Source organism: Clupea harengus, chromosome 5 (assembly GCF_900700415.2).
Source record: "Clupea harengus chromosome 5, Ch_v2.0.2, whole genome shotgun sequence".
NCBI lineage: Eukaryota > Metazoa > Chordata > Actinopteri > Clupeiformes > Clupeidae > Clupea > Clupea harengus.
Window position 1 is genome coordinate 26,098,821 of NC_045156.1, and position 26,654 is coordinate 26,125,474.

Here is a 26,654-nt window from a genome sequence, read left to right on the forward strand (position 1 = left end):
ATGCAGTCAACACAGAGGCTGGTAGGGGCAGGGGTGCGTAATCCTCCCAGGAAGTCTTCAATTCCAGTCCGGGCAAATAATAAAATACATTTACTGGTGTTAAAAGCACACGATTATCATTTCATCAGCCAGAAGTGTGTGTCTGTGTATGTGTGTGTGTGTGTGTGGGTTGATGTGTGTGTATATGTGTGTGTGTGTGTGTGGTGGTGGTGGTGGGAGGTGAAATTCCTGGACGTGGATTGAAGGAGTAGGGCTGTTGCATCTTCAGACGACATGAGGAATGATTTACCGAAGGCCTGTGCCCTTGTCCCCCACAATGTGTTATAAGTACATAGAGCACCCCGGCCATCTGCTGCTGGTCTGCTCAGCTCCGTGGCATGCCATCTGTGTGTAAGGGCTTTAAAGCACTCTCTCGCTCACTAATAGAGTAGTGGGTAACCGGGTTGGGTGCTTGACAGCATTCGCGGCCTCTAAATTGACTTGTGCGTGCCACTGGTTCTGAGTGGAACCGATGGAAAATTTGGGTGGCTGTAAGGTTCTCTTCGTACCTACAAAAGTTCAGTAACCCATTGTGGGAATGAAAGGGAGTGGGTCTGGAATGCCTGACACCATTGTTAAGCCTTTCAGAGGTGTCAGGGGCCTAATTCAATGAAACACAGCCAACTTGACAACCCGTAAGTAATCATAAGGTTGGCTTGGTGAAACTGATGATGTCAATGGTGGTTGTGGTTTGTCTTGGTGTGTCATAGTACATTGCTAAGGTTGTTCAGGTGTAGACGTGTGTGACATTAAGAGGTCTGGTCATCATGTGCGACCCCTAACCTGTAGCACTAGAAATGTAACATCTTCTGTCCTGTGCATATCTGAAATGTAAACAAATAGACTGCTTTATCATTTGGCACAGCAAAAAGCTCACACAGTATAAAGAAACAAGAGGCTTTATTTGGAATTCCTTTTCTGATACACATCATCTACTTGTTCAAATTATATGTTTGACACGAGACATTCACAGGCGACGTAGTCCAGAGGGTTGGCTGTGAAGAGGTAGGTAGATTACGTGATCCATACAAAACACCATCTTACTGCCTTTGCATGAGATTTCTAATGCCCATCTGAGTATGCTTCGCATTCCGCATTCCAGTCCTCTGTTGCTTGATTCACGTTAATTCCTCTCGGTTTCTCTCATCAGTGTGGAGAGTTTGTTTGTGTCTAGATTGCTGCCTTCACCTAACATTAATATCCAAGTCAGTTGATGTGTATAGCCAACAATGTGGTAGTTAGTTGGTCTGTATGCCTGTAGGTTCCCAATGTGAAAGGATGTCTTAAAATTAGTTTAAGAAATGACTCAACATTTCTTTGAAATGTAACGTAATCTATGTTGAAATGGTCAACTTATAATGGCTTTTCTATTTTAAAGTCTGAAAAGATTAGACTGGTCTAAATGTGCCTTCATTATCAAAGGAGGGGGGGAATACTTCTCATGTAAACCACTATTTCCTGAGTTTATTTTATGTCGTGCGTATGTATGTATGTATGTACGTTATGTATGTTTGTATTGTGTATGAAAAAAATATTCACAAACAACTAAACAAAAACGTAGAAGAATAAACACAAGCTGAAAAGTTTAAAAACCAAAAAAAAAGTAAAAATACTAGAGATAATAGAGAGAATATTAGAGAACCCTATAAATCCCTCTCTCCACTTTCTCAATCAACGGAGTGAAGCTATCTCAAGACTCTTTTTCAGGAGGAAAAGGAGAGACTTTGGGACTTTGGGAGATGAACTCCTTCTCATCCTCTCTTTCTCAAATTTTCTCTCCTGGTCCTCCTAACTTTTCTCTCCGTTCTCTCCTCTGCCCCCACGGATGATGCGCTTGTTGCCCCTCTTTCCTGCTGGGCCGCGGGGTTTAGCAAAGGCCTGCTTGAAGGCGTGCTGCTTGGGGTGCACCTCGTCGTATAGAAACTCCTCCGTCAGCTCCTCACCACTGTCAATCTCCATCTGAAAACACAAACACACGCACACACACACACACACACACACATAATGTACATCTGCTTGATCAACAAAATGTCTGCCATGGTCATAGTTCGGTTCCTGTCCACTTTGCTACTTGAATGCTGATATGTGTGTATATTTTGGATATGTATGTGACTGCCTTACATCACCACGCCTTACTCATCATCTAACATGGTTGAATGTCAGCAGTTACATCTAAAGGAAATATCAGGGTATAGCTGTCCTAGTTGTGACCTAGAGTTAGATATTAGTACCCAAACAAGACCATAGTTGGGAGTGGACACAATAGCAATTTTCATTCAAACAAGTGACTAGCTTTTGTGAGGCACGTTCTTGAATGTGCCTCAAAGCAAACCGGATTGAACTCAGTTTTGGTCCACACACGTGTGACATTGAGCTGACCTTCTTGGCCACCTCTAGGTGGAAATCTCTCTCCACGTCCTCCAGCAGACGACTCTTGCAGCTTGAGTACAGCATGCGCTCCTTCACGCTGCAGCTGTAGCCTGGCATGGAGTAGATGAACACTGGAAGACGATAGAATTAGAAAAAAAGAGCAAAGTGAGAAGACTGTGAATTTGTCTTGCGTCTGTATCTTTTGGACTCTGCTTTGCAGAAGAGCGGACTGACCAACAGACTCGAGGTATTCTCCTTCGTGGGAGTGCTTGTAGAGGAAGAAGTGGTAGCGCGGCGTGTCTGTGGGGATCCGGTGGGGAAGATCACATGTCTCTGTGGGGTTGGTGTGGACCAGATCGATGGTCTCCTTCTCTGTATCCAGTCTCTGGAAGAAACGTATACTGCAGATGTTATCACATATTGTCAGAAGCATGCAGATGTTAGCCTAACAGTGACAAAAAAGTTAAGTCTATCATCTTAAGACAAGTGATTTTGTGGTATAGTGCTAGTTCACAGTTTAACTGTGAATATTCAATTTTGTTGCAGAATGCAGTGAATTGCTGACGGTGTATGAGGAGAAAACAGTCTGAGAATGAGTTTGTGTGTGTTAGTGTGAATTTCTGAATGTCTGTGTGTGTGGTAGTAAGGTTGGGGGTTTAGGGGGTCAGTGTATGCGAGTGAACTTTACCAGTTGAATGTAGTTGATACATCTGTCTGTAAGCTGTTGAAGGGCACGCTTAGCGGCGTCCTGTAATGGGAAGGCCAGACCCTGGAGTGTCTGTGGTTTGCTCATATCCACAGTCATATCTACATTTACCTATGAGGAGACACAAGCAGAGTTACATCAGAACATGTTCAAACACAATCATCCTCACTGTAGGCGTACTGTACATAAACACTCACACACATGGAGGCTTGAACGGGGGACAGACAAAGAGACACAAACACATCACACAGAAAACTGAGCAGGAAGCATACGCACAAAAGACAGGTTGAGTATATGCATTCAAGAATTTACCTGCTTAACCCTGCCCTGCGAAAGAAAGGTGAGAATGATTGATTAAACATTATGGTGTCTACAGAAGTTTGTACTGATTGATTACTGATTAGTGATTAGTGATTACTGATTTTTCATAGTGAGCATGATGGACGTCACCCTAACCTCGGTGAGTCTGATTTGCTGAAGCTCCCTTTCCGCGGCTGTGAGTGGGGCTGGGGCGGAGCATGATGACAGGTATTTTTGGTAGCCTTGGAGACAGATGTCTTCCTGTGGAAGGGGAAAGATCAGAAACCACATTCTGTCAGGTGGTAAAGAACCTCGTGCTCAACTCAAAAACATCAATCTTTAGCAGGGATTACCATCGTTCTCTTGGCAGTCATTTCTCTCTGCTTGTCAAGCAATTTAAAGTTACATTTTTTCCGTCCATGGTTTTCTAAGCGAGCCTTTTGAGCCATACTTCTGAGCCGAGCATTCAGAAGAAGTATACTTCATAGAATAAGCTTCCCTTTCCCTTTCTTTTTACTGAGATACACAGCATGTCATGGCTTGGCAGAGTAAAAGAAGGACTTTGTGCTCTCTACCTGCGTAGTGCCAAACATCTCATCCATCACTTGTCCTCCACCAAATTCTTTCTTCACTGTGGCACGCGTGGCAGCATACAGCATCTTCAGTCTGACCTTGGAGGAAGCGGAGGGAAAACATACATTACATTAGTGCAAGCAGTGTGTACTGTGTGTGTGTTTGCATCTGTCACTGTGTACATGCTTCTCTGCGTTCACGTGTGTGTGTGTGTGTGTGTGTGTGTGTGTGTGTGTGTGTGTGTGTGTGTGTGTGTGTGTGTGTGTGTGTGTGTGTGTGTGTGTGTGTGTGTGTGTAATGGTCTGAACTCGGACACACTTACTGGTGACTGGTCAGGCGACCAGGAGATGAAGAGCCACTCATAGCCTTGTGCATTCTGAGAGTCCAGCCGGTACAGGATGTAGCAGGGCTCCTGGGCGTCCAGCAGTGGCAGCAGGAAGTGGTCATAGTCGCGGTCCCAGCTCTGAGACGGCTCACTGTATGCCCCCAGCACCAGCTGCTCTGAAACACAGAGCACAGCTCCTATCACACACCCTATAATAACCTCATACACACTCCATAATTAATACTCTCCATAATAATCTCATACACACACTCCATAATGAAACTCTCCATAATAACCTCATACACACACTGCATAATTATTACTCTCCATAATAACCTCATACATACACTTTATAATACAGTCCGTATAACCTCATACCACACACCCCATAATAATCCCAATGACACATGAGCCGTAACCACATTCGTAGACCTCAACCACCCACTTCACAGTAAAACCCATAGCATAACACAAAATGGCCTATATATAACACCCAGTTTAAAAATAATCTCGTACACAGAGTAGAATCCACATGATCACAAATGTCAACACCAAATCATATGTCCTATAATAACATCCCATTAATAGAAAGTCAAACCATAATATGTTTAACCCCCTTAATAGCCTTGATATAATTGCCCCATAATAACAAACAGCTTGTAGTTACACACCCACCATGTCACACATTTGACAGTAAACCTCATATTTCAAACCAGACAGTATAAAACTCCTATAGGGATCCCTTCTTACTAGCTACAGTACACATCCCACAAAAACTTTGCCCGAACCAATCCATTTCATTGAAGTTCATAACCAATCCATGTCATTGAAGTTCAGAACCAATCCATTTCATTGAAGTTCATAACCAATCCATGTCATTGAAGTTCAGAACCAATCCATTTCATTGAAGTTCAGAACCAATCCATTTCATTGAAGTTCAGAACCAATCCATTTCATTGAAGTTGTAGCTTCTGAGGATTTAAGTTGAACTTTTGTTACTAGAGAAATTCCTCTACTAAAAGATCTTGGAATCATACGTACACACATTTTCTCTCAAATCACCTTCGATAATCTTAATGCACACGGCATGGTATTTGATGAATGAGCTCCAATTCATTAAACTGCTTCATATTTGATGTCTCTCGTCTGCCTACCAGGGGCTGCTTTGTAAGGGCCCTATTCCTGCACTCTGGGGCAGTTCAGGGTTCAGTGTTTTGCTAAAAGAGCACTTTTGACATGGAACCCATCGGCGCTAGAACTGACCTGGAAACCTTACAAAATTCCCAGACGCTTGCTCTACAGCCTGAAGAACACTGCTCCAACATTAGTACATCGAGATTGCATCACTTTTTTCACATGACGCTCGACATCAGCCACCACTCCACCTCACGTTACACACAGCAACAACAGTCTGCTCGGATTCCACGTCTCTGTAACACACCTGGCCATGCCACAGACACACAGATCAGCTTACCTGTCGCACACACAGATCATATCACGTTTGAGACTTCTTGCTGGACACAGGTGTGCACACTGAACCCCCCCCACCCAAACACACACACACATAGTGTTCTTGACTGCACACTTCCTCCACACAAAGTCTTTTATGTTCTTGTCTTTCCACCTCTACATTCATCTCTGTAACCGGCTCTTCATCTGCAGTTTTGAATCTTAAACCAGAACTCATCCTTCCGTTCCTTGTGCTCTCTCTAACTGTCTGTCTGTCTGTCTGTCTGTCTGTCTGTCTGTCTGTCAACACAGGGCTTAAATGACATCCCCCTCTTTACCCACGTCTCAATTAACTATTAATCAGCATTCATTCATGTCTCTATCCACCTTGTCATCCATTGTCCATTCATTCTTATTATGCTTTATTTGCATCTCTTGCTGTCCTCCTCCATATCCCTGCATTCATCTCTTGTTCTCCCTGTGATCTTATTTTCAAATTTGAACTGTATTTGAAACACGTTCTCAAGTGTTTGTGCTGTAGTTCCCAGGCTGCTGATACTAAACGCAGCCTGTAATGTGTCTAAAGAGACACAGTACCGCAGATCATTTCTTCAATCTCTTAAACTGTCACCCTGAAGGTGCTCGACTAAATGAAATCTCCATTGTTCCCATTCAATTCGTGACTAGCTCTGCACATTCTCTCAGAGGGAGAGCAGCTGCTGTGAGCCGGTGTGTGTCAGAAATGATTGGGCTGCGAGACATGTGAATAGAAGGCTTCCTGCGAGTCCATTTATAAAAAGTCAGGTAGCCCTGCTTGACCTGCAGGGAGAGGAGGTAGAGGCTCTAAATAAACTCACTGGCTCTATCCAGCTTTGTCCTACTGTCACTGTGAAATTATGGCTTTAAATACATGAAGGATTATCATCAGTCATATATACAGACACATGAAAACAGACATGATCATTAGTCACATATTTCAGAGAAACACACCGGTACATCCATGTAAAATGCTCGACCAGTCAAACATGGAGTGCACCTGCACCTGCACAGAAAACCACTCTTCCATGCACACGGCCAAAAAGTTCCAACGTCCTTGGATGGTGCTGGGGGGATTTCCTGACCATCTTTTGCTGCAGCTGCTATTCTCAGCTTCCACACATTCCAACTATCAGCACAGACACATACTTTCCATTGGCCATTCTCACAAGTGCCCACACACACACACACACACACCCGCACTCATACACACTTACCCTCATAGACACAGACATACTCATATACGTCCACATGTGCTACTATGTCAACATAACCTCAGACACTCATAGACAATTGGCAGATTCTCTCCTTGTCTATATTTGGCCTGTATTTGGGGGTGATACTGAGGTGTCATTTAGGGCAGCCAGTCCACTGCTCATTGTTTACAGAATGATATCTTGTTATCAACAAAAACCTGACAACGGAGGCACGTGCGCTATGTAACCAGTATGTGAACCAGTCAGACAACAGAAAAGTAAATGACAGCAAGTCAACCTATTCACAAGAGCGCTGTGTGCTGTGGCTCTGCCCCCATGTCCTTCCACATCAGTCTGGAAATATCAGCAGACGGCAGTATGTGTCCCAGCCCAGAGACAACCCCCGACTGGACCGGAGGCTCACCCAAAACAGTCCAGTCTACATATCTCTGGTGGAGCTCAAAACAGCCCCCCACATTTCAGTGACACCAAGAAACTGCCCAGAAACACATGCTGTGCTACTCTGCAAATACCATGTGACCAAATAACCCATGTAGCTTTGAAGTGATATCACCGATAGTTCGAAATCCAAACAGGAACATGATGGAGCTTGTGAGAGAGCTGTAGATCATCACCAAAGGTCACAGTATTCATCCAGGGCTGTGACTCAATAGAGCTAGAGTGAGATCATTGAAAGGGAGTCATGTAGTCCAGTTGGGGTTTATTGACTCGTACTGGCACAGGATCAGATGGATCATAGATTGCATCATTAGCCTGGTCAACCCATCATTTTCCACATCAAAATATTTGTTGTTGCAGTGGGGCAAGTTAGCCGGTCACTATATTGACTTCACTGTGACGTAGCTAGAGGACATTTGTTATCTATGCTGCCTATGAAGCAACTCCCACAGCCATTAAGCAACTCCCAATCATGGCCCCAGCAACAGACCAGGACAGCCAAAATCCACCTCACACTTGACAAGCAGAACTAACGGTGGCATTGTTAGCCATAATGTTGGCATTGTTAAAACTATACAACAATTTGTCACTTTTTCAGGAATGTTTTTGTAGGCAACTAGTTTTGGTATAATCTTAAAAATTCATTTTGATGGTATATGCTCATGTGATGTGAACAGATAAACACCTGTTGTTCCCACGGGCCGTGCCGTCTATGCACTATGTAGTTCTAGAGTCTGTTATGGGAAAATGTGAGAAAAGCCTTCACAGCACGACATTGCTGTCAAGGATATGGCCAGTTAGCATGTTAGCAAGTATGCTTCAGCATGATGAAACTGTTCTGGAATCCTTGTTTGTTCACCCCAAGTTGAAGTTGAGTTGTCTTTGGTAAACCTTCTAAAGGTAAAGTCTTGGCGGAGTTGGACATGACAGTCATGTTGTGTGGTTCATGGATGGTTACAAGAGGGCTGTAGCTGGATGACCTGACTGAGGCCTGATTGTCTGTTTTCCTTTCATCTACATTCCGAGCAATGAGGTCACGTCAACTGATAGTAGGATCACGTTTCACAGGACACCATGCACCTCACCACCACACACACACACACACACACACAAACAATCACAATAACATTATTTCTTAACCCTGTGGACCAAAATCCTTGCTGAGATAATAACTGTATGTATCACCTGATCAAGGTCACATGATTGCAAAACAAGTCATCATTCCAATGGAATGAACCAGTGGAAAGCTGATGTTTGTCAACTGCGTCTTGATTGGGAAATGTGTTTTGGTTCCTGCTAGTGGAAAACCGTTATCTTAGGGTCACACACCAACATCAACAACAGACCTGACCAATATGTAAACAAATCAGCCCAACCATAATAATGATATCCTTTTCCAAACCATGGTGAGACACCAAATCAAACCCACAGAACCCACAAGCTGTCAGCAGATACACAAAGTCAAATATCCAATACCTTCCAACACCAAGACATCTGATGACATGGCCCTTAGTTTTACGAGCTATGACATTGTGAATGAGAATGATACCATACTGTGAGAGTCTGTAAGCTTCTTGAAGGCAGTTATTTTGAAGGCATAAAATGTTTTTTATTTCCTGACCCTGGTAATTGAGACCTACAAAAATATTGTAAACTGTATTTAAGAATTAAATAAACAGGAAATGTCTGGAAACAAAAGTTGGACTTGGTTGGAAACAAAGTAAGTGCTGTCAAAATAGGTTGCACAGTAGGTTGTTACTCTGTTAAAATGCTCCTGAGGATCAGACATCCAAAGAAAACTGCGAACCTTACGCTATGTCTATTTGTCACCGACTCACATTGGTCACCAGCTATCTCACTGGCCATTTAACCTTTGCTTCCGATAAGACATACCTCTACTGTGCATCTCAACTGGTGTTAATCCCCCCCCCTCTTTAGTCCCCCTTGTCAGGAACTCCCCTTCGGCGACTACACTCACCGTCCCGGATCAGCACCTGGATGATCCGAATGGCCGATCCGCTCCGTGCCCGCACCAGGAACTCCCTCAGCTCATCCGTTACCACCAGAACCAAGAACATGTTTCCCCCGAATGGGTTTCCCTGTGCGCAACCCGTCTAGCGAGGCTCTTCCCTGGGAGAGAGCAGAGGAAGAAGAGAGGCCGCTGTACCGCGCTACAGAGGCAGTGCCAGCCCTCAGGAGTGAGAAGGGCTCTGGAGATGGAGGTTAGAAAAAAAAAAAAGTCAAGAGGCAGAGAGAGAGAGAGAGAAGAGAGAAGATGGAACTCGGGGAAGAACTGAGAGCCGTCAGAGATAGCGGGCTGTGATCAGAGTGTGGGAGCGTGTGAGTGAGTGAGTGAGTGAGCAGAGAGGTTGAGAGGGTTGGGGTGGGATGGGGGGGGGGGGGGTCTTGTAACTAGGACAGGATCATGTGTGTATGCTGCTGGAACCTGATCCCCCCTGACCCAAATTTAGCTGCTACTGACTGCTGTCTGGCTTCAGATAACGCTCTTCCCTCCAACAAACTCTGCACCCCCCACTGGCACCACACTTCAACAGAAAGCCACTTGCTTCATTGCAAGAATAGCAAGAATTTCTGCAGTTCTTAAAAAGATGACCAGCTCTGTGACCTTATCTGTAAGGTATCGAAAGGGAAAAGAAACTTCATGAATACTAAAATCACCCACCATTCTAGTCATAATCTAATCACACACATGTGACTCTGCAAATACACCGGCACACTGCCACACTCCCACACACCCAACACTACGGAACCCCCTAAGGGTCATGGTGGTGCTGAGCTGCTTTTGAGTTCCCTCACAATACATATGAGTTCCCACACAATACTTTTGAGTTCCAACACAATACTTTTGAGTTCCCACACAATACTTTTGAGTTCCCACACAATACATATGAGTTCCCACACAATACTTTTGAGTTCCCACACAATACTTTTGAGTTCCCACACAATACTTTTGAGTTCCCACACAATACTTTTGAGTTCCCACACAATACTTTTGAGTTCCCACACAATACTTTTGAGTTCCAACACAATACTTTTGAGTTTCCACACAATACCTTTGAGTTCCCATTGGGAGCGCAAGGGAATGCCACAAATTGCTCGTAAAAATGAAATGCCCCTTATGGGTCAACAATACAACATACAGTTATGTCTACACTAGAAATGATTGCTGGCCACTCATGAAGGAGAGATAGTGCACCTTCGGAAGGTGACCTTCTATACAGTGTTTGAAGGAGAGCTACACCAAACCAGATTTCTTTATGGTTACTGAGACAGATGCTCCCGTTTAAAATAAGCAGATTCAGTAACCTCCTATTCACACCCTTCTAATTCACACTGTTTAATAAGATTTGTTCAAAGACTTGATCCTTTTCTTTATTGCAGCTGTAAGGAGATAATGTCCATGTCTATGCCATCATATGTGCATTGACGTTCTTAGCTCAAAAATAGCAAAGCCAAAAGGTTTCTGACATAAGTGCTGAGTGTAAAACTTGTCATCACTTTCAAAATATACATTGTGAGTTTTAGTATCAATAAAACAAACAAAAAAACTAAACAAACACAAACTTCATCAGACGCTTTGAGAGAAGAGCAAAAATGCCCAAGTCCAGAGATTGATGCAATTGATACTTCAAAAAACTCTCTCTGACAGCTCCCTGTAGGCCAATCCATAGGCGGTGCAAACAGGTGTGTGTGTGTGTGTGTGTGTGTGTGTGTGTGACATCACTGAGACACTCTCAGTGCTCTGATTGCCGGCAGGCGTGTAATTGATGCCAGAGTAGACAACCAGCGGGGTGGACGCACGATGACTTAGCAGCTTGACTCATGCCTCTCGCTGCAGCCCACCTGCCGAGCTCCCCATCTGACAACACCAATAAAATGGCAAATGCTTCTTTCAGCTGGGTCACAATCAGTCCTAATGTTAGGCACAATAAATGGCATTTTCATTTTTTTTAAGTCCGTCTTTGAATTGGGATCAAAGTCTGTATGTAACTTTGCAGATTTTCAAAGATCTTTAGACGGTCACACACATTGAACTTATGATTTAGTGAAGATTATTTCAGAATTGTCTCTCAAATGAGTTAGACTCAAAGTACAGTAGATGCTATGTATCAGGGTAATACTGTGTGAGAACTTAATAATGAATGCTCACGAGATTGAATTCTCTGAATAAGCACAATAAATAATGAAGCAGAGAGAGAGAGAGAGGAGCCAGGTCACACCAGTGACATCTTATCCCGCTGGCGAGTGCACTTCCACTGCTGATTTTAGGTGATGAAGTGTCTGTGGCTCAGACCCGAGGAGTCAGACTTACTAATGCAGGACCAGGCTGGTGGCACAGGGCACAAGTCAAATACTGTCTGGCTTCGAGGCAAGTTTCTCATACCCACACAGGCAGTACATTCATCCTAAAATGTACACAGTGCTTGTGTCCAAAATCACTGACAGTGTAAGTAAGGTATATATTTTATCAGTATATATGCTCCCTTTGAATTAAAAAACCTCACGGTATGGGAACAGCATCTGTTCACTCAATGTTCATATTTTCCTGTTTTGTCAAAATGAAACTTACCGAGTGTCATTATGAGTTTCCACAGTAGAAGGTGAAGTGAGAGACCCAGCAGAGAGGGGCCTGCCAGGCTGACCAAAGGGTTGAATGGAACTCCGACAGAACACCAACACAGACGAATCCTATTATATTTGAGGACCACTCTTATGGCAGCAGCTGATGGCAGCAGTTGGGGTAAAAGTATTCTCACCACTGGCAACCTCCCTTCAAAAGTGAGTATAGTCCATCATGTTTGATAAAGCTGGTTAAGTCTGTCATTCATTATCTGACGAAAGTCTCCCATTACTGTGGAAGGCGTCACGATGCCGCCCTTCTGTGCGGTATGGAAAAGGGAGGCTCTCCTCTTTACATATCAAGTGACTCTTTGGTGCTCATGTGGGTATCTGTGCAAAGTAAGACCTTCTAAGGAACAATATACTTGTTCTTTATATGCTCTGTGGTCGACTAAATAATCTAAACAAATTGTGCTACTTACATTATGGTGATTGTGTTTATCAAGTCACAAGTAGAAAACATAAGGGAATACTTTCAGATTAAAGAGTTTATTGATAACAATATAAAAAGGAACATAATAGAACAAAACACAACATATGAATCTCTTGATGATAACCTATTTACAAATCCTGAAGAACTGAGAATTGTAATGTTCTTGGAATGGAACATCCAATAACCAGCCCCCACAAGGTGTAGCGCTCCCTCCCTCCCCAGCCTGAACTGCTGTCAATCATCGATGGTGGGTAACCAGAAAGCCTGCAGAGAGAGAGAACGGAGTCCTTCAGACAGATCCCAATCGCATCATATGCTGACAATATCCTTATGTTAATCTTTTTAAGAGCCTAAAGGACCACTGCACTTAAAAGGCAGATAGCAGTAAAGGTGATACCTACATATAAAAATTATAGTTCTCCATCATTTGCATAAACATAAACAGGGTTAAAACAATAGTTGTCCTCTATGGGAGACCCATTTTCTCTTTAAAAATGCTGTCTATACTTCAGGTTTTGCTTGCTACTCCCCACAATCTGACAACACATCTCCTTATACGTGAATATGTGCAGTTATCTAATGGATAGCATTAGTTGGTATTCAATGTGCTTCAGGTCAATGATAAAAGAATATCATTTTCTAAAAATAAATTGAACGCATGAGATATTTGAAGGCATAACACTCACTTCTCTATTAGATCTTTTCAATATACCTGTATGTCATTTCAAGATGTATTTCAAGATGTTTACCCCCCCATGTCAACATGCTCATTGGGAGTTAGAATCAAATAAACAGTCATTTTCACACCAGAACAAAACTACAAAAAATAAATAATAAATCCTGTTTGTGAATACAGTCTATGGACTGTACTGAATACCGTTTTCTATGGCAAGGGATACGTTGTGTGTGTGTGTGTGTGTGTGTGTGTGTGTGTGTGTGTATATGAACAAGTGTATGTGTGTGCATGTGAGAGAGTGAGTGTTTCTCACCATGTTGGAGCAGGCACTAGCGAAGGTCATGAACTTGGGGTTGAACTGTAGACACGTGACGGGTCCCGTGTGTTTGCCGTCTAGCAACGCCACCTTCATCCCACTCTCTGCATTCCAAACGTGGATCTTCCCATCCTCAGAGCCTGGGAAGCGTGTGAGGAGGAGAGACAAAAAGGGTCACTGCTACTGTTCGTCCAACCCATCACATACAGCACGGACCTTATCTGTAAAGCACTAAGCTACCAGGCAGCTCTACCCATCATCATCATCACCCTTTAGACTCACCGATCATTATAAACTGAGAGTCGGGAGTAAACGAAGCCTCCAGAATCACCGCTTTGCTGTTGTTGTAGCCCTAGAGAATCCAAACAAATGAAAACACACAAAATACAAACATTACGAAGATGACAACGGAAATGTATACCATTTCATTAGATATAGTTGAACAGCGTTATGCATTTTTCACGAGTACATTTTGGCTGAAAGTTCTCTTTTCCTTCTCACCCCAAAAGAATGAAGAACAGCCCCCTTGAAGGCATCCATGAGGCGCAGGGTTCCCCCATTGGTCGAGACCAGGATCAGCTTCCCGTCATTACTGAACTTCAGGCCGGTCCACTCACACGTGCGCTCATAGGGCAACTTAAACGTGGCAAATGGACCCTGGAGGAATAGAGGATTCAATTGTGAACACACAGGAGACTGACAAAAAGGCCATTTACACAACCACACAAACTCACTCAAGGTACTTCAGTGCATCTAACTCAGCCAGCAGTATGCAATACCTTACCTTTTCTGTTTGAAACGAACCGTTTTAAATACAACAAAGCCACTGTTTGCTTTTGAATGCCTCTGATCAGATCTGATTGAGATATATTTCTAAACCCATCACCACACTAAGACTTAGAGTCAAGCCTATCATAAGTCATTGCAATCATCCTCACCTTGTCAAATGAGCGCAGGTCATAAAGCTTAACCATCTCAGAGTTGACCCCCGCTGCGAAGATCAAACCCTCTGGATCGAACGAGCACACCGGCTTTCCCTGTAGGTGCATCAAGCCCTGAGGGGGAGAGGGGAGTCACAATCATAATCAGCACGCAGAGGTTTCAAAAAGAAAGAAGCATGCCATTCACTCAACACTTCATCAACAGCCACACTTATCGCTGAGCTCCCAGGACAAGTTATCTGAAATCACTTTGTGCCAGAACATCCTCTACTCGATGAAGAAATCTGCCAGCCTGAACCGCGCTTTGCCTCACTCACCTGGCAGTTTGGGGAGCGGAGGTCCCAGAGTCGAATGGTTTTATCCAGCGAGCCGGAGATGAAGGTGTCATCCACAGGTGACATGGAGAGCGCCACCACCCTGAAAGAGCCCACCGGAAGAGACACATCCTCAGATTCACAGTGCATTCTCCTTCCATGCATGCCAACCATTCTAGTTCATCTTTTGGTGGGGTCCTTACCTCTTGTTGTGTCCAGGGAAGTACCGAATGTACTTGTTGTCATGTAGCGACAGATACCGAATAGTGTCTGCAACAAGATAAAAGTGTTGAACAGACAACAGGCCAAGGCCAGTACCACTAACAGTTAGCTCCAAACACTATGCAGCATGACCCTTTTGGCATAAACAGTGCACAAGAAGCATCTGGACTGCGGGGTTGACATTAGAAGCACACACAGAGGGGGACGATGACAAGGCTCCAACCTGGGCAAGGCAGTAGCATGTACAGTTAGCTCCAGTAAAGGCGGAATCACAGACCCTCAAACTGTACAAACAACTACCTCAGACCAGGGTGGGCAGGCTTCCAGCAAAGGCAATAACAGCGCACCTTTGAAAGACCAGACTCCATCATCAACACTGCATGATAAGGTCTACTCCAGAACCACTTGTCTACGCGTGGGAGACAAACATCAGATGACAAGACATAGCCTTAAGTCAGCAGGTAGTTAGATGTGTTTGTAAACTTGCCAACATTTTCATTAGATACAACCGACTGACATACCATCAATTTTGTTGGAGCTGTAGACGACGGTGTTGGCTGCGTGTGTGTATCTGATGAGGTCCACTCCATACTTCTTGCTGTACAACGTTCGCTTTGGTCTAAGTCACAGAGACAAGACAAAACAAAGCTCATCAAAACCAGTGATTGAAGCAGATACAAGCACTCTAAGCCTCTACCAGTTCTAATGATCGTTGAGTTACAGTATTTATCACAAAGTAAAATGTTGGGCCTACTCCATGCCAGTATTCTATAGGGCCACTGGTGAGTTATGAGGGTTCATAAAACCTACTGCATGGGATGCTTTGATATTAGACTGCACATTAAAGAACTGCAACGATAGCTACTTAACTCTAAGCGAGAGGCGTGGTAGCTAATGTTACCAATGGTCACTGCTTGGAAATCCTCGTGTTGACGGTGATTGTTAACTTAGCTAGCTCGCTCGCTCGCTTTGTATTACGGTCGTTAGCTAGCCACCCCAGCTAGCTATGCTACACGCCAAATTACACCTATAATAGTAACGTTAGCCTGCGAGCTAGCTAACAAGAGGACATCCTTAGACCAAACCCCCACTACTGGCAAAGAGTTCCAATCAAATGTAATACAGTACAGGCGGATATGATGTTCTGGGGCAAACAAATACACATTAGTACAGTAGCTAGCGACCAAACCCGCCAGCTGAACGTAATCAGCTAACGTTTGGTAGCTAAGGTTGGTGGCCTGCACGTAGCATAGACTAGCCTGCACGTAGCATAGACTAGCTAGCTACCAATCAAGCCTGTCTGATTGTGATTTATAACACAACGTAGCTGAAATTCCCCTTACTTTCCCTCCTGGCAGTCATATAAGACTATAGAGTCATCATCGCTGCTCGAAATCACCGTCTCCCCATTCGAACTGAAGTCAAAACAGTTGATTTTGTCCGAATTCTCTCGAAACACCTTAGCTACCCTGAAGCTCCGCAACACATTGTCCGTGAGCTTCATGGCCTTTGTGCCTGTTAGGGATCAGGCTACCCTATATATCTTTAAAAAATTAAGAAAGCCAGCAATATGTATAATATTATTTAAGTTTTTTTTTCATAAATTGAATATTTTAATGATGTAGGTCTGGAGAACAGATGATTCAGACAACACCAAAACGCGCCTTGACTCGTACGTTTTAACTAGCGCTACAGAAGAGGCGGCAGAAGAGGCGCAATATGATTACGGTAATGTGAAGTGAGCGACAACACGCGGCTGAGTGGAAACCACAAGTCAAAATAAGAGTCCTACAATCTGCTCATGACTGTCGTGGAAATTCCCCTTAACATAGGTCAAGGTGAGGTAGGATCTTCTTTAAGTTCAAATAAAAGTTTTTTTATCCATGGATTCACACATGTACTGAGCGAGTCATAAAATACAGAAGCATATGCACCAGAGTTTCTAACCAAAACCAGGGTATATTAGAATTAAATAGTAATATATAACATGAAAGATTGTTCCCAAATTCAAATCACTTAAAAATATAATTAAGACCCAAAAAAAGTTAACAACATTCCAAACAATCACCCAAGGGCCACTCTTTTTGGTATAGTGTCCACACGAATTTGATGTGTTTGACTCATTTGTTGTTTAGTGTTGAAATGTTTGATGAGGTTCATGTCCTTAAAGCTGAGTGAACTAAGGAAATTGTTTGTCTTGTGTTCTCAAGTTGCACCTCTACAGTGTCTCGAATTTATGTTTAATAACTTGAGTTTCTGAGTTGAAACCAATTTGTTACACACTTAGCTGAAATTAATGACCTCAGACAGACAGCCATATGAAATTGCACCAAAATATTAGCGGTTAATTGGATTTTTGTTAACATTGATCGATCATCACTGCTCACATTGTTGAAAACAAGTGAGTTAAAGACCCACTGCTGAATATGTACATGAGATATTTTATACTCCAGAATATAAGGCATTAGTGTTTCTCAGAAATACATCCCATATCCCTTAATTGCCAATACAGCAGAAATGAACACCTCTCTGACCACTTATTGAATCAAATTAAAACAGTAGCCTATGTCTTTATCAGTGATGAAGTCTATCACAAGCTATGGCCAGTCAAAGACAGTAATAGGAGACAGACCAATGAACAATGAATGGCAGAGCTTCTAAGATTAAACAGGTCTAATTTAAAACAGACAGAACATCAGATCAGAACACATTTTGTATGTGATGATGATAACAATTATATGACTATAGAGGCTAACTTAAACAAATACAAAAATCATACGCAAACAACATAGCAATAAGTGAATTTGCACTGGCAAATATTTACATATCTTTCATGTTTTAATTTGGCGTTTTTGGCAGCCATATGTTACTTATTCTTATGTCTATGGTATATGTCATATTCCTAGCGTATTTCACTACAATACTAATGCTAGCTACAATAAGAGATATCTGCCCAGAACAGATTTCCGGCCGCTAAGAATTTAGTAAAAATACTGTCAGAATAAAAGTCCTCAGACGGTCACATTGTTGTGTATATCTCTTTCTTTTTTTAGTTTGGTTTGATAATTCCAAATTTTTTTATCAATGGTCAGATGAAATTTAATTTCATGAAACTAATACAAATCTCATATTCTAATGAAAAAGAAAATGTCTTTTCCATTGAAATTGTGTATTTTTGTAACCCACCTGAGATCTATGCATCCAACAGTGTGTCTTACAAACATATTAACATCACCAGAATGCCAACCACTGCAGACATATTACCCGGTATTGAGACAGTATGAAATTATGCTGCAAATATCAGTGGTTCCCAATGTGTGGGGCGGGCCTGGGCATGGAGTTGGAGTTACAGCAACAGGGTTAGGGTTGAGGGAGAACCAGAATGAGAACCGACTACTGGTCAAATTAAGTATTGCAGTGTTCTTGCAGCATAGTAGCCTACAACCAAACTATTTGGTCATGAGTTTATAGCCTAGTTTGTACTTATTTAATATGGTCAGGGCCCACCATTTACCCTATATGTTAGAGGGGATAACTAGCCTATACAGCAAACATGCACCTTACATCAACCGATCCAAAAAACTGAATAAAATCATAAAACAGTATTTGATCAGGACACATTTTGATCCGCCTTAAACAAGAGCCTTCATCAAATCAATAAAAAAAATGTTTTAAATGATTAAATTACTTCGAATTGATGAAAAAAACCTATGCACAACTGATGTTTAAAAAGAAAAAAAAAGTTTAACTGATCGATAACATTAATTTGAAAAATGTTAGCTTTTCAGATGTAGAAACAAATGTTGAAGAAACGCCATGCAACAGTTGATTTAATTAAAAACAGGTAATAAGAGGGTTTCCATCTTTGTTGTCAAAGTGGGGCCTGTCATCATGTAAGGTTTGGGAAGAACTGGCATATGCATAGCATGCATGAGAACCTTGCACACTTTTTTTCACAGAAAGTAGGCCTATACAGAATATGTTAGTCCATGTGGTGTCAACTAAGCAAACAATCACTCATCTTGTGCTCCAATTTGTGTCATCACATACCTTATCAGAACAGAACGTAACCTCAAAATAGATAGAGACTGATGCTTGGATCCCTTTTGTAGGAACCACGGGATGTAACATACAGGTCTACATAATTGCCTACTCATGACATCCAATTTGCATGGCAGAGAATACAAAAACTTGTGCATCATTGATATGAGGGTGAAATTAGATCCTCATGACATTACCCCTCAGAGATATGACATGAACATCTGAATTGCCCCTGTAGGGTACAGGGCATAATAAGACTCCGCCAAGGTGCTAAAATCAATTTTATTTATTTGTTAATATTGCTTACAATAACTTCAAGTAAAGCCATTAAAAACGATCATTCTGAAGGCACTTCTTGTCGATGATCACTCTAAAAATGGAGAAAATAATGTAGTGTCAAATGAGAGGTAAGAAAGCGGACTTAAAACGCAATATGCTGAAGTTACCTTCAGCGGTCATGAAACCTGCGCTTTGTCATCTCTTTGTGAATTGAGAGTGTTGACCCAAAACACCTTCTCAGCTCTGTCAATAAATTATAGTAAATTCATGGTAGATTTCTCACAGTGCATTTGTTCCAATGAATGGGTAACCAGCATTCACTTAGTCCTGACTATGACTGAAAACACAACACAAATGAACCAGGCTCTTTACCGTGTGTTTGCCACCAGAATTATGGCTGTGGCTGCCCCAGTGTGGCCTGGAGTCAAGTGGAGCAGGAAGGATTCTGCTGGAAGGCCAAGCACATCTGTTTTTAGGTCCTCGGTGTGGACGTTACGAGGGAACAAGGCATACTCTTGAACACTGAATCGGCCGTCCCTAGGATGTGAACAGCAGGAAGGGGTACAGCTTCAAAACTGGTTCCAAACTTACAAAGTCTGACCTTAAAGGAATGACCATCAGTCATCACAAATGTATTTTGAGTTATTCACATATATATAATAAATAAATAAATAAACTGCACATATTGATAGAAAAAAGTGCTCTGATTTAACTTCAGGACAACTTCCTCACTGAATAGCCAATGACTGTTCAAATGTAATTGAATCCTTGACTAAATATAAAAGTCTACTGCTATGACTCAAATCCAAAGTCATACTTGTGTATAGAGAGGAGAAGCAGATCACTGAAAAGATGAATGTGGATCTCAGAGGAGGACACCACCGACTCCACATCAATCTGTCTCAGCTGCCCTTCATGGATGAGGGAGCGACCATGTGTGATCAAAGGGATGGCCTGAGGGTAGTACCATGTTAAGAAAGATGTGAGTTGCATTAAGTAACTTTACAATATACAACAAATACATTCTATCAGGTTGTATTAATGAAAGAATGACCTAAAAAGGCACATTAGGCCCACTGACTGAACAGAATAAGCTAGACATAAGGGGAAATAGGAAAACAATCAGGAAAAAACAGGAGAACCTTAATTTGGCCAAAGTCTACAAGTTTCTCCAAGTGCACAAGTTCTTCTGTCTGTTTCATGCACAGAACATTGCGATTACACTCGTTCACAATCTAAAGACAAAAGCATGCAAATGTTTTACATTTTTTTCCATGTATTCACACGTATATGAATGAGTGAGTGGAGACACAAGGCACAATACTGAAGAATATCCTTCATAGCTTGTATAACAGACATCCAGAGAAATGCAGTTTTCCATAATTATGTGACAGATGTGGTCAATTTTTCTTCAAATAGCTTTGCTTGTGAGAGAGGTGTGGTCTGGCAAGTTGAGAAACACAATGTGAAAACCAATGGCAATGGCCAGAAACACATTTACTGCATTGTTCATGAATGATCTCCATAGCGATGTGTTTCCCTCCATAGTTTCCATATTGACCTGGATTACATTTGAAGCGACTGGACCAGCTTTAAACAAACATACTCTGGTACCTCTGCTGTTGGAATTGAATTGGGAAAACACCTGAGCCACTGCCCTTTGACTGCTGATAGGTGGACCCCATATAGAAGCCTGGGTATAAGTCCTGCTTTGCTTAGTACCATACACAGCAAAAACTGACCTAGGGTCACATGGTTAGGTTAGTAGGCCAGGCTGTGGATCAACCCTAAGCATCACAAAATGTATGTGTGGTGTACAGAGAACAGCTGCCCTACCTCATGGAGAGCACAAATGGCTTCAGTCAAAGGCCCAACAGCTAAGCTGTCAGGGTCAGTCATCTTCAAGGTAGTCTGACAGACAGAAGGAAAAAACAAACATCAAATGATAAACCCATTTTGAGTACAATGCAGACAAATACAACAGACACATTCTGATCTACACACTTGGAGAATGAGCTTAATTCTGGTGATTCTCTGGAAGGGGAGGACCAGGAAGGACTTCAGGGTCTGCCTCTGACATTTTGGATGCTTCTCCAGTGTGTGCAGAACCAACACAAACCTGTGGTTCTGCTGTCTGAGCCCAGACAAGGTGAAGAATACACACTGATTATTTGGGATTATCCAACATTGATAGACAAGTGTGCTGTGTGTATTCAAATGAGGGAAGCATGATAATGGCCCCCAAAAGGGAGAAACTGATCAGACATCAAGATTAAGTGAAGCAAAGGCGACAGAGAAAGAGCAGCAGTATGATCGTAACCAAGAGAATGTCAAAGAGGTGGACACAGACATCAGCTTAGTGATCAGTGCCTCTTGATACATCATGTTGGTGACGTAAGGCACGTAGACTTGACGCAGTTCTGGTCGGTGACGCAAAACAATGTCCCCAACTTGTGACATCACAACATTCTCTTGGAAATGGCCCTCCAGATCAAGCAAAAATCTGTTGAGATCAGATAATAGACATGCCACACAGAATACAAGAATATTGGGTGGTTATTTGGTTCTTTACAAAACCAACTGGCAAGGTCCATCCATTTTGGAGGTATATTTACATCTTTCTGGCTCCAATTAAAAATGACAGAGTAGTACAACACAGTCACTGCTTACTAAAGGTAAAGCCAGCAAAATTGATTCTGATAGCTAGTAGCTGTAAACTAAATTCTGCTGATTTCCAGTATAGGAGGGGCCACAGGAAAAACTCAAGTGTGTGGCAAGTGACAATATAACATGTGGAGTGTGGTTGCACAAGTATCATTTCAGGACAGATAAACACCCAACAGATTTATTTGTACTGTTCTGCAATGTCTTCAGTCATTCAAAATAAATGTATTTGTATCAAATACCTATTTTTTCCCTCCGATACTGATTGCTTAGAAAGTACCTCGGCTTGTTTTGCTTTTGCAGTTGTACAATACTGAATATAATTGTAAAGCAGCTTCTAGTAGTCATTAAGAACACGCTATCCATACCTCTCACTAACCCCACAGACATTGCGGAGGTTGGAGAAGAGGATGTGATGCTCCACAGAGGACAGTGTACGTCGCAGCTCCTTGGAGCCCTGGAAATGATTCACTACAACCCACAGGCTCTTCAGATAGGAGGCTTCAGATGTCAGCAGTTCAAACATGGTCTTGATACAAGGACAGAATATTAAACAGGGAGGCCAAACATGTCATTCTTGCCACTGGAATGTCATCTAAAACAGCTAACATTTACAATAAATGAATCGTACATTTTGAAATAGAAATACAACAAATTCTCTACTTGCACACTGAACCAATGATCAATGTATCCCCCCAAACACAAACTCTTACTGTAAATGCTTTTAGTGAGTTATACATCCCTTTTCTTGCATTTTTCTGCATGCCTCTGATACACCCCCAGAAACTGTTGCACTCTTATAATCCTTCACACCCATTCACCTCTCTGAACTCAATTCCCTGATCTCCTCATCTAAAGGATTCTACCCCATACTCTGTGCTAGCATTTACCTGCAATGTAAATAATTGCCAACAGACATAGCCTATTCCATTACACTATATTATAAGTAACCTTACGAGCACACTGTATACCCACTAAGATGTTCTACAATACTTGAATGCTCTCTCCCCGCCTTATTCTCTATCAATTTTGTATGCATCATGTATATACCATGGTATGTATGTATGTATGTATGTTAGCATGCTCATCCTGATACATGTATGATTTCATCTGCCATATTTCTAACCGTTTCCCCGCCCCTTCTTCCGGCAAGCAGATGTCTACTGACCTCCTGTTGCCTGACCTCCCTGGCAGTCAGCACCTCAAGGAGGCCCCGTTCCTTTACTACCTGGAGCTCCTGCCACAATGAGCACACCGTCTTATCTTGGAGGACACAAGGAGAAGCTGGAGAGGCCACAGCAAACCTGGGGGAGCTAGGCTGGGACTGCAGACCAGGGAGACACTGGGAACCCACCAGATCAGACAGACCAGTCTGGAGCACGCTCTGCAGACCAGCTTTGACAGAGTTCAGTAGGTACTCCTGATAGAGGGGCACTGGAGTTGAGGTGAGGAGAACAGGGAGTGGAGACAAGTGAGGAAGAAGAACTCTGAAAGAAGTGTCGCATCAGAAATATTTCACATGCTTCAAACGCATGACAAACATGTCCAAACACTGAGCCACTTACAGTTTTGAAAAACGTTTGATTCAAAGTACTCATCAAAGGCCTTGTCCACATCGCTTTGTTCTTCTGTTAAGCCACTAGAATGAGATATAAATGAATCATTGACGTGAAACTAATAAACACTTTTACCCATGGCCATATGCGGTGGAAGGTTAGACATTTCAATCATTGCAGACTCCACTAGCTGTACTAGCGGATAGCATATTCCTCCATCCTGTTCTAAATTGTGTTTGGTTACATTTGGCCGCATTTATTTCTCACCGGTGTCCCTCCTTATTCTCCAGGTGCGGAGAAGGAGAGCCATCCTGACTTGATTCATCCGACTTTGGTTCTGACACTGTGACCAGCTGATGCTGGGGAAGGAGGAATGCCCCTCCTTTCAAACTCCATGTGGGTGAGCTAGCCACAGACTTCAGAGCTGCATCTATACCAACAGCGCTATGGACAGTGTTAATGTACAAATTGTAGAAAACATCACTTCCCAAAGTGTAAGTGTGGTTGTTACAGCAAGGGGGTGCAGGCTGACGTTGAAAAAAACTGAATGAGAATCCTTAAACACCTTTGAAGTGCTCTTACAGCAACGTAGCCTACACCTAACCTATTTTGGTGATGTATAGCTTTAGCCTATATTAATACAACATACATAAGCTTAACATTGTATGGATTGATCAACCAGTGAGAAATGAAACATATTACAATGTTTGTTCAAGAGTTCTAATGTTAAACTGATTAAATATTTAACCGATTTATGAAATTAAATTAAAATGTTTAAACTGTTAAAATGTAGTTGGGAAACTGCTGATAGGCACGTATATTATTACAATTTAAATTACAGACAAAGGGAGACCTGCCAGGAAAAGTTTGAGAACCACAGTTTCAAAACATCTGATTTTTAAGCTTGCTGCTTTAGGAAGGAAAATAAGAGGCATACAGAGATAGCACGAGGACCGAGTCCACCGAAATACTCACCCAAACATTTCAAATAAACTCGGTTCTCCTTTTCCCTCGTTAAGGCATTGGTCCTCCGTGATCCCCGCTGAAATTACTTCAGCTTCAATTTCCTCGCTGCAGGTAGGTCCGCCAGTTTGATCAGGACTTCCTATCTCACCAGCAAGGTGTGTTTCATCCAGGTCATTGTTTGAAAGTTGATCCATAATACAACATGGATACTATTTAATCTACTCTGCTGTAATACGATAACGTAACGTTACCTTTATGGACCAAACATTTACGATGACAGGGTATCAGTGAGATTTCTATCCAACCTCATGGCTTTGAATATATATTCCGTCATCGTATTCAAAGGCTTTCACCTGTTAGTCTCACGTCACCATCCCCTGATAGGTTACCTTTGTTATTTGCATTTTCGAAAACCTATCCTGAAAATCACACAAAACGTCAATAAAATATAAAGAACCAATTTTATTTATTTTTCAAATCGTATACAAGATCAAACTGGGTAACTGAAATAGCCTGAATGTTGTTGATACCTGGCCCGAGACTACACTGAAAATGCACAGATACATGTCAGAAAGACGTGACAGCTGGAAAGGTTGCGCCATGATTATGACATTACTTACAACATTCGGCCAATTAAAAACAAGACACGAAATGGGGTTAATCACCGGGATTGAATGGGGACCGCCATGAAATCCCTGGAGAGATCATTGTGTGTTTTATACAGAGCTGATGTTCTACCACTACTTCACCATTAAAAAACTTCTATTCACCACAATCATCCTTTCATAATAATGTTTTTAATAAAACCAAGAAAAAAAAAGCCAACCCATTATCACTTAACATCAAAGACAAAATATGATGGAAAGCGGTTCTTTTTTTTTCCGGTGAGTGTACACAAGATATACACACATCAAGTTATCCAGGATTGGCAACGAAGAAAAAAAAATTAAGATTATTGCCTGAAATGAAGCTATGAGAGACCAAAATAAGACACAAAAGCACCTCTAAGTCATGTCCCCAATCTCCACAGTGTAAAATATAATTTGGATGATGCAAGAGTTCTGTATTTGGAAACAAAAACACAACCCATCTAAATCTGACGCAGACAACGTCGTACAGAAACACCGGCATTAGCAAAGACAGAGCAAATATGCTTTGTGAGATGTTCTTGTCAGGCAAACCAACCTCGCCTTAGGATGAAGCCTGATATCACTGTGTATGGGTGTGGCAGGTTTGGCTGCATTCAATACTGCCTACACAGCTAAATCAAATGAACCCAATACCTTCCCCTCAGTATCTCAGAACTGCCCGTTTATTTCATCAGATCACATTTCCAAGGGGCTTTTCACTCTTTGTGGAGGAATACAAGTCTTCAGTCCTTCCACATCTTCCTCAAGAGTTGTTTTGCCTGAAGACTGAACAGTTTCACCAAAATGATGCATCCATATAATGATCATTATTAATCATTATGATACATTATCAAGAGACCTGTTCAATTGATAGACAATTACCTGCCCTTTAAAACAAACTGAAACCCTGGATGAAATGGTTCAATCACTAGCCAAATCCCAACAATGAAACTGATGACACCAATGTCTGCTGGTACCCTGCACCCCTCCTGCACATCACAGCTGATGGAGAAACTCACTCAAACATGTCTAAGACCCACAGCACTAAATTCTAAACTCTGCAGAAATAGAGAGACAGACAGAGAGAGAGACAGACAGACAGAGAGAGAGAAAGAGAGAGAGACAGACAGACAGAGAGAGAGAGAAAGAGAAAGAGAGAGAGACAGAGAGGGTTGGGTTGAACACCAGCGGTCTAGAATAGAGATAAGCCCCAGGGGTGTGGTGCGTAGTGGGTGAGGATGTGCTACACATATTAGACAGAAGACAAAGGTCAGTCAGTGGATGGCTCGTGTCTATGTGGGCACGTTGATATTGCGTGCCAGCAGCATCAGCAGAGCCAAATCCACACAGCCTTGGGCCTGCTCCAGTGCCTGGGCAGCTTCCTGCGCTGAGAAGCCCGCCGCCTGGATTCTCTGGATGTCCTCAGCAGGGAAGCGCTCAGACACTGGGGTGACAGTAGCAGCAGCAGCAGGAGCAGGAGCAGGAGCAGCAGCAGCAGGAGCAGGAGCAGGAGCAGGAGCAGG

General features: G+C 42.5%; 4 protein-coding genes across 5 annotated transcripts in view; 1 reads left to right on the plus strand and 3 right to left on the minus strand.

Moving 5' to 3' along the window:
* Positions 1 to 9,834, plus strand: part of hemk1 (HemK methyltransferase family member 1) — a 30,664-nt gene extending 20,830 nt beyond the window's left edge. The window contains exon 11 of the mRNA XM_042707884.1: positions 9,392 to 9,834. Coding sequence (XP_042563818.1) covers positions 9,392 to 9,455 — 64 coding nt within the window. The 3' untranslated portion in view covers positions 9,456 to 9,834. The remainder of the gene's footprint in view (positions 1 to 9,391) is intronic.
* LOC116220550 (twinfilin-2) lies at positions 923 to 9,642 on the minus strand. Of its 2 annotated transcripts, XM_031568297.1 has the most exons (9): positions 9,432 to 9,642; positions 4,311 to 4,489; positions 3,991 to 4,086; positions 3,572 to 3,676; positions 3,428 to 3,442; positions 3,098 to 3,226; positions 2,644 to 2,794; positions 2,419 to 2,540; positions 923 to 1,998 (listed from the first exon to the last, which is right to left on the minus strand). In XM_031568297.1, exons 1-9 carry the CDS (start codon positions 9,529 to 9,531, stop codon positions 1,828 to 1,830), a joined length of 1,068 nt encoding a protein of 355 aa, XP_031424157.1. In that variant the 5' UTR covers positions 9,532 to 9,642; the 3' UTR covers positions 923 to 1,827. The 2 variants fall into 2 exon arrangements, with proteins under 2 accessions (XP_031424157.1, XP_031424158.1); XM_031568298.1 differs by lacking the exon at positions 3,428 to 3,442.
* A 2,733-nt stretch (positions 9,835 to 12,567) lies between the features above and the next one.
* wdr82 (WD repeat domain 82) lies at positions 12,568 to 16,726 on the minus strand. Its single transcript, XM_031568299.2, has 9 exons — positions 16,340 to 16,726; positions 15,518 to 15,615; positions 14,978 to 15,044; positions 14,778 to 14,877; positions 14,458 to 14,574; positions 14,021 to 14,176; positions 13,802 to 13,871; positions 13,517 to 13,659; positions 12,568 to 12,791 (listed from the first exon to the last, which is right to left on the minus strand). Exons 1-9 carry the CDS (start codon positions 16,498 to 16,500, stop codon positions 12,762 to 12,764), a joined length of 942 nt encoding a protein of 313 aa, XP_031424159.1. The 5' UTR covers positions 16,501 to 16,726; the 3' UTR covers positions 12,568 to 12,761.
* Positions 16,727 to 19,309: 2,583 nt separating this feature from the next.
* Positions 19,310 to 26,420, minus strand: si:ch73-15b2.5 (rho guanine nucleotide exchange factor 19). Its single transcript, XM_012822656.3, has 13 exons — positions 24,512 to 26,420; positions 23,804 to 23,980; positions 23,546 to 23,619; positions 23,149 to 23,414; positions 22,349 to 22,509; positions 21,667 to 21,819; positions 21,321 to 21,450; positions 21,153 to 21,227; positions 20,459 to 20,551; positions 20,134 to 20,270; positions 19,689 to 19,853; positions 19,484 to 19,559; positions 19,310 to 19,407 (listed from the first exon to the last, which is right to left on the minus strand). Exons 1-12 carry the CDS (start codon positions 24,694 to 24,696, stop codon positions 19,493 to 19,495), a joined length of 1,683 nt encoding a protein of 560 aa, XP_012678110.2. The 5' UTR covers positions 24,697 to 26,420; the 3' UTR covers positions 19,310 to 19,407; positions 19,484 to 19,492.
* Between the last annotated feature and the right edge of the window lie 234 nt (positions 26,421 to 26,654).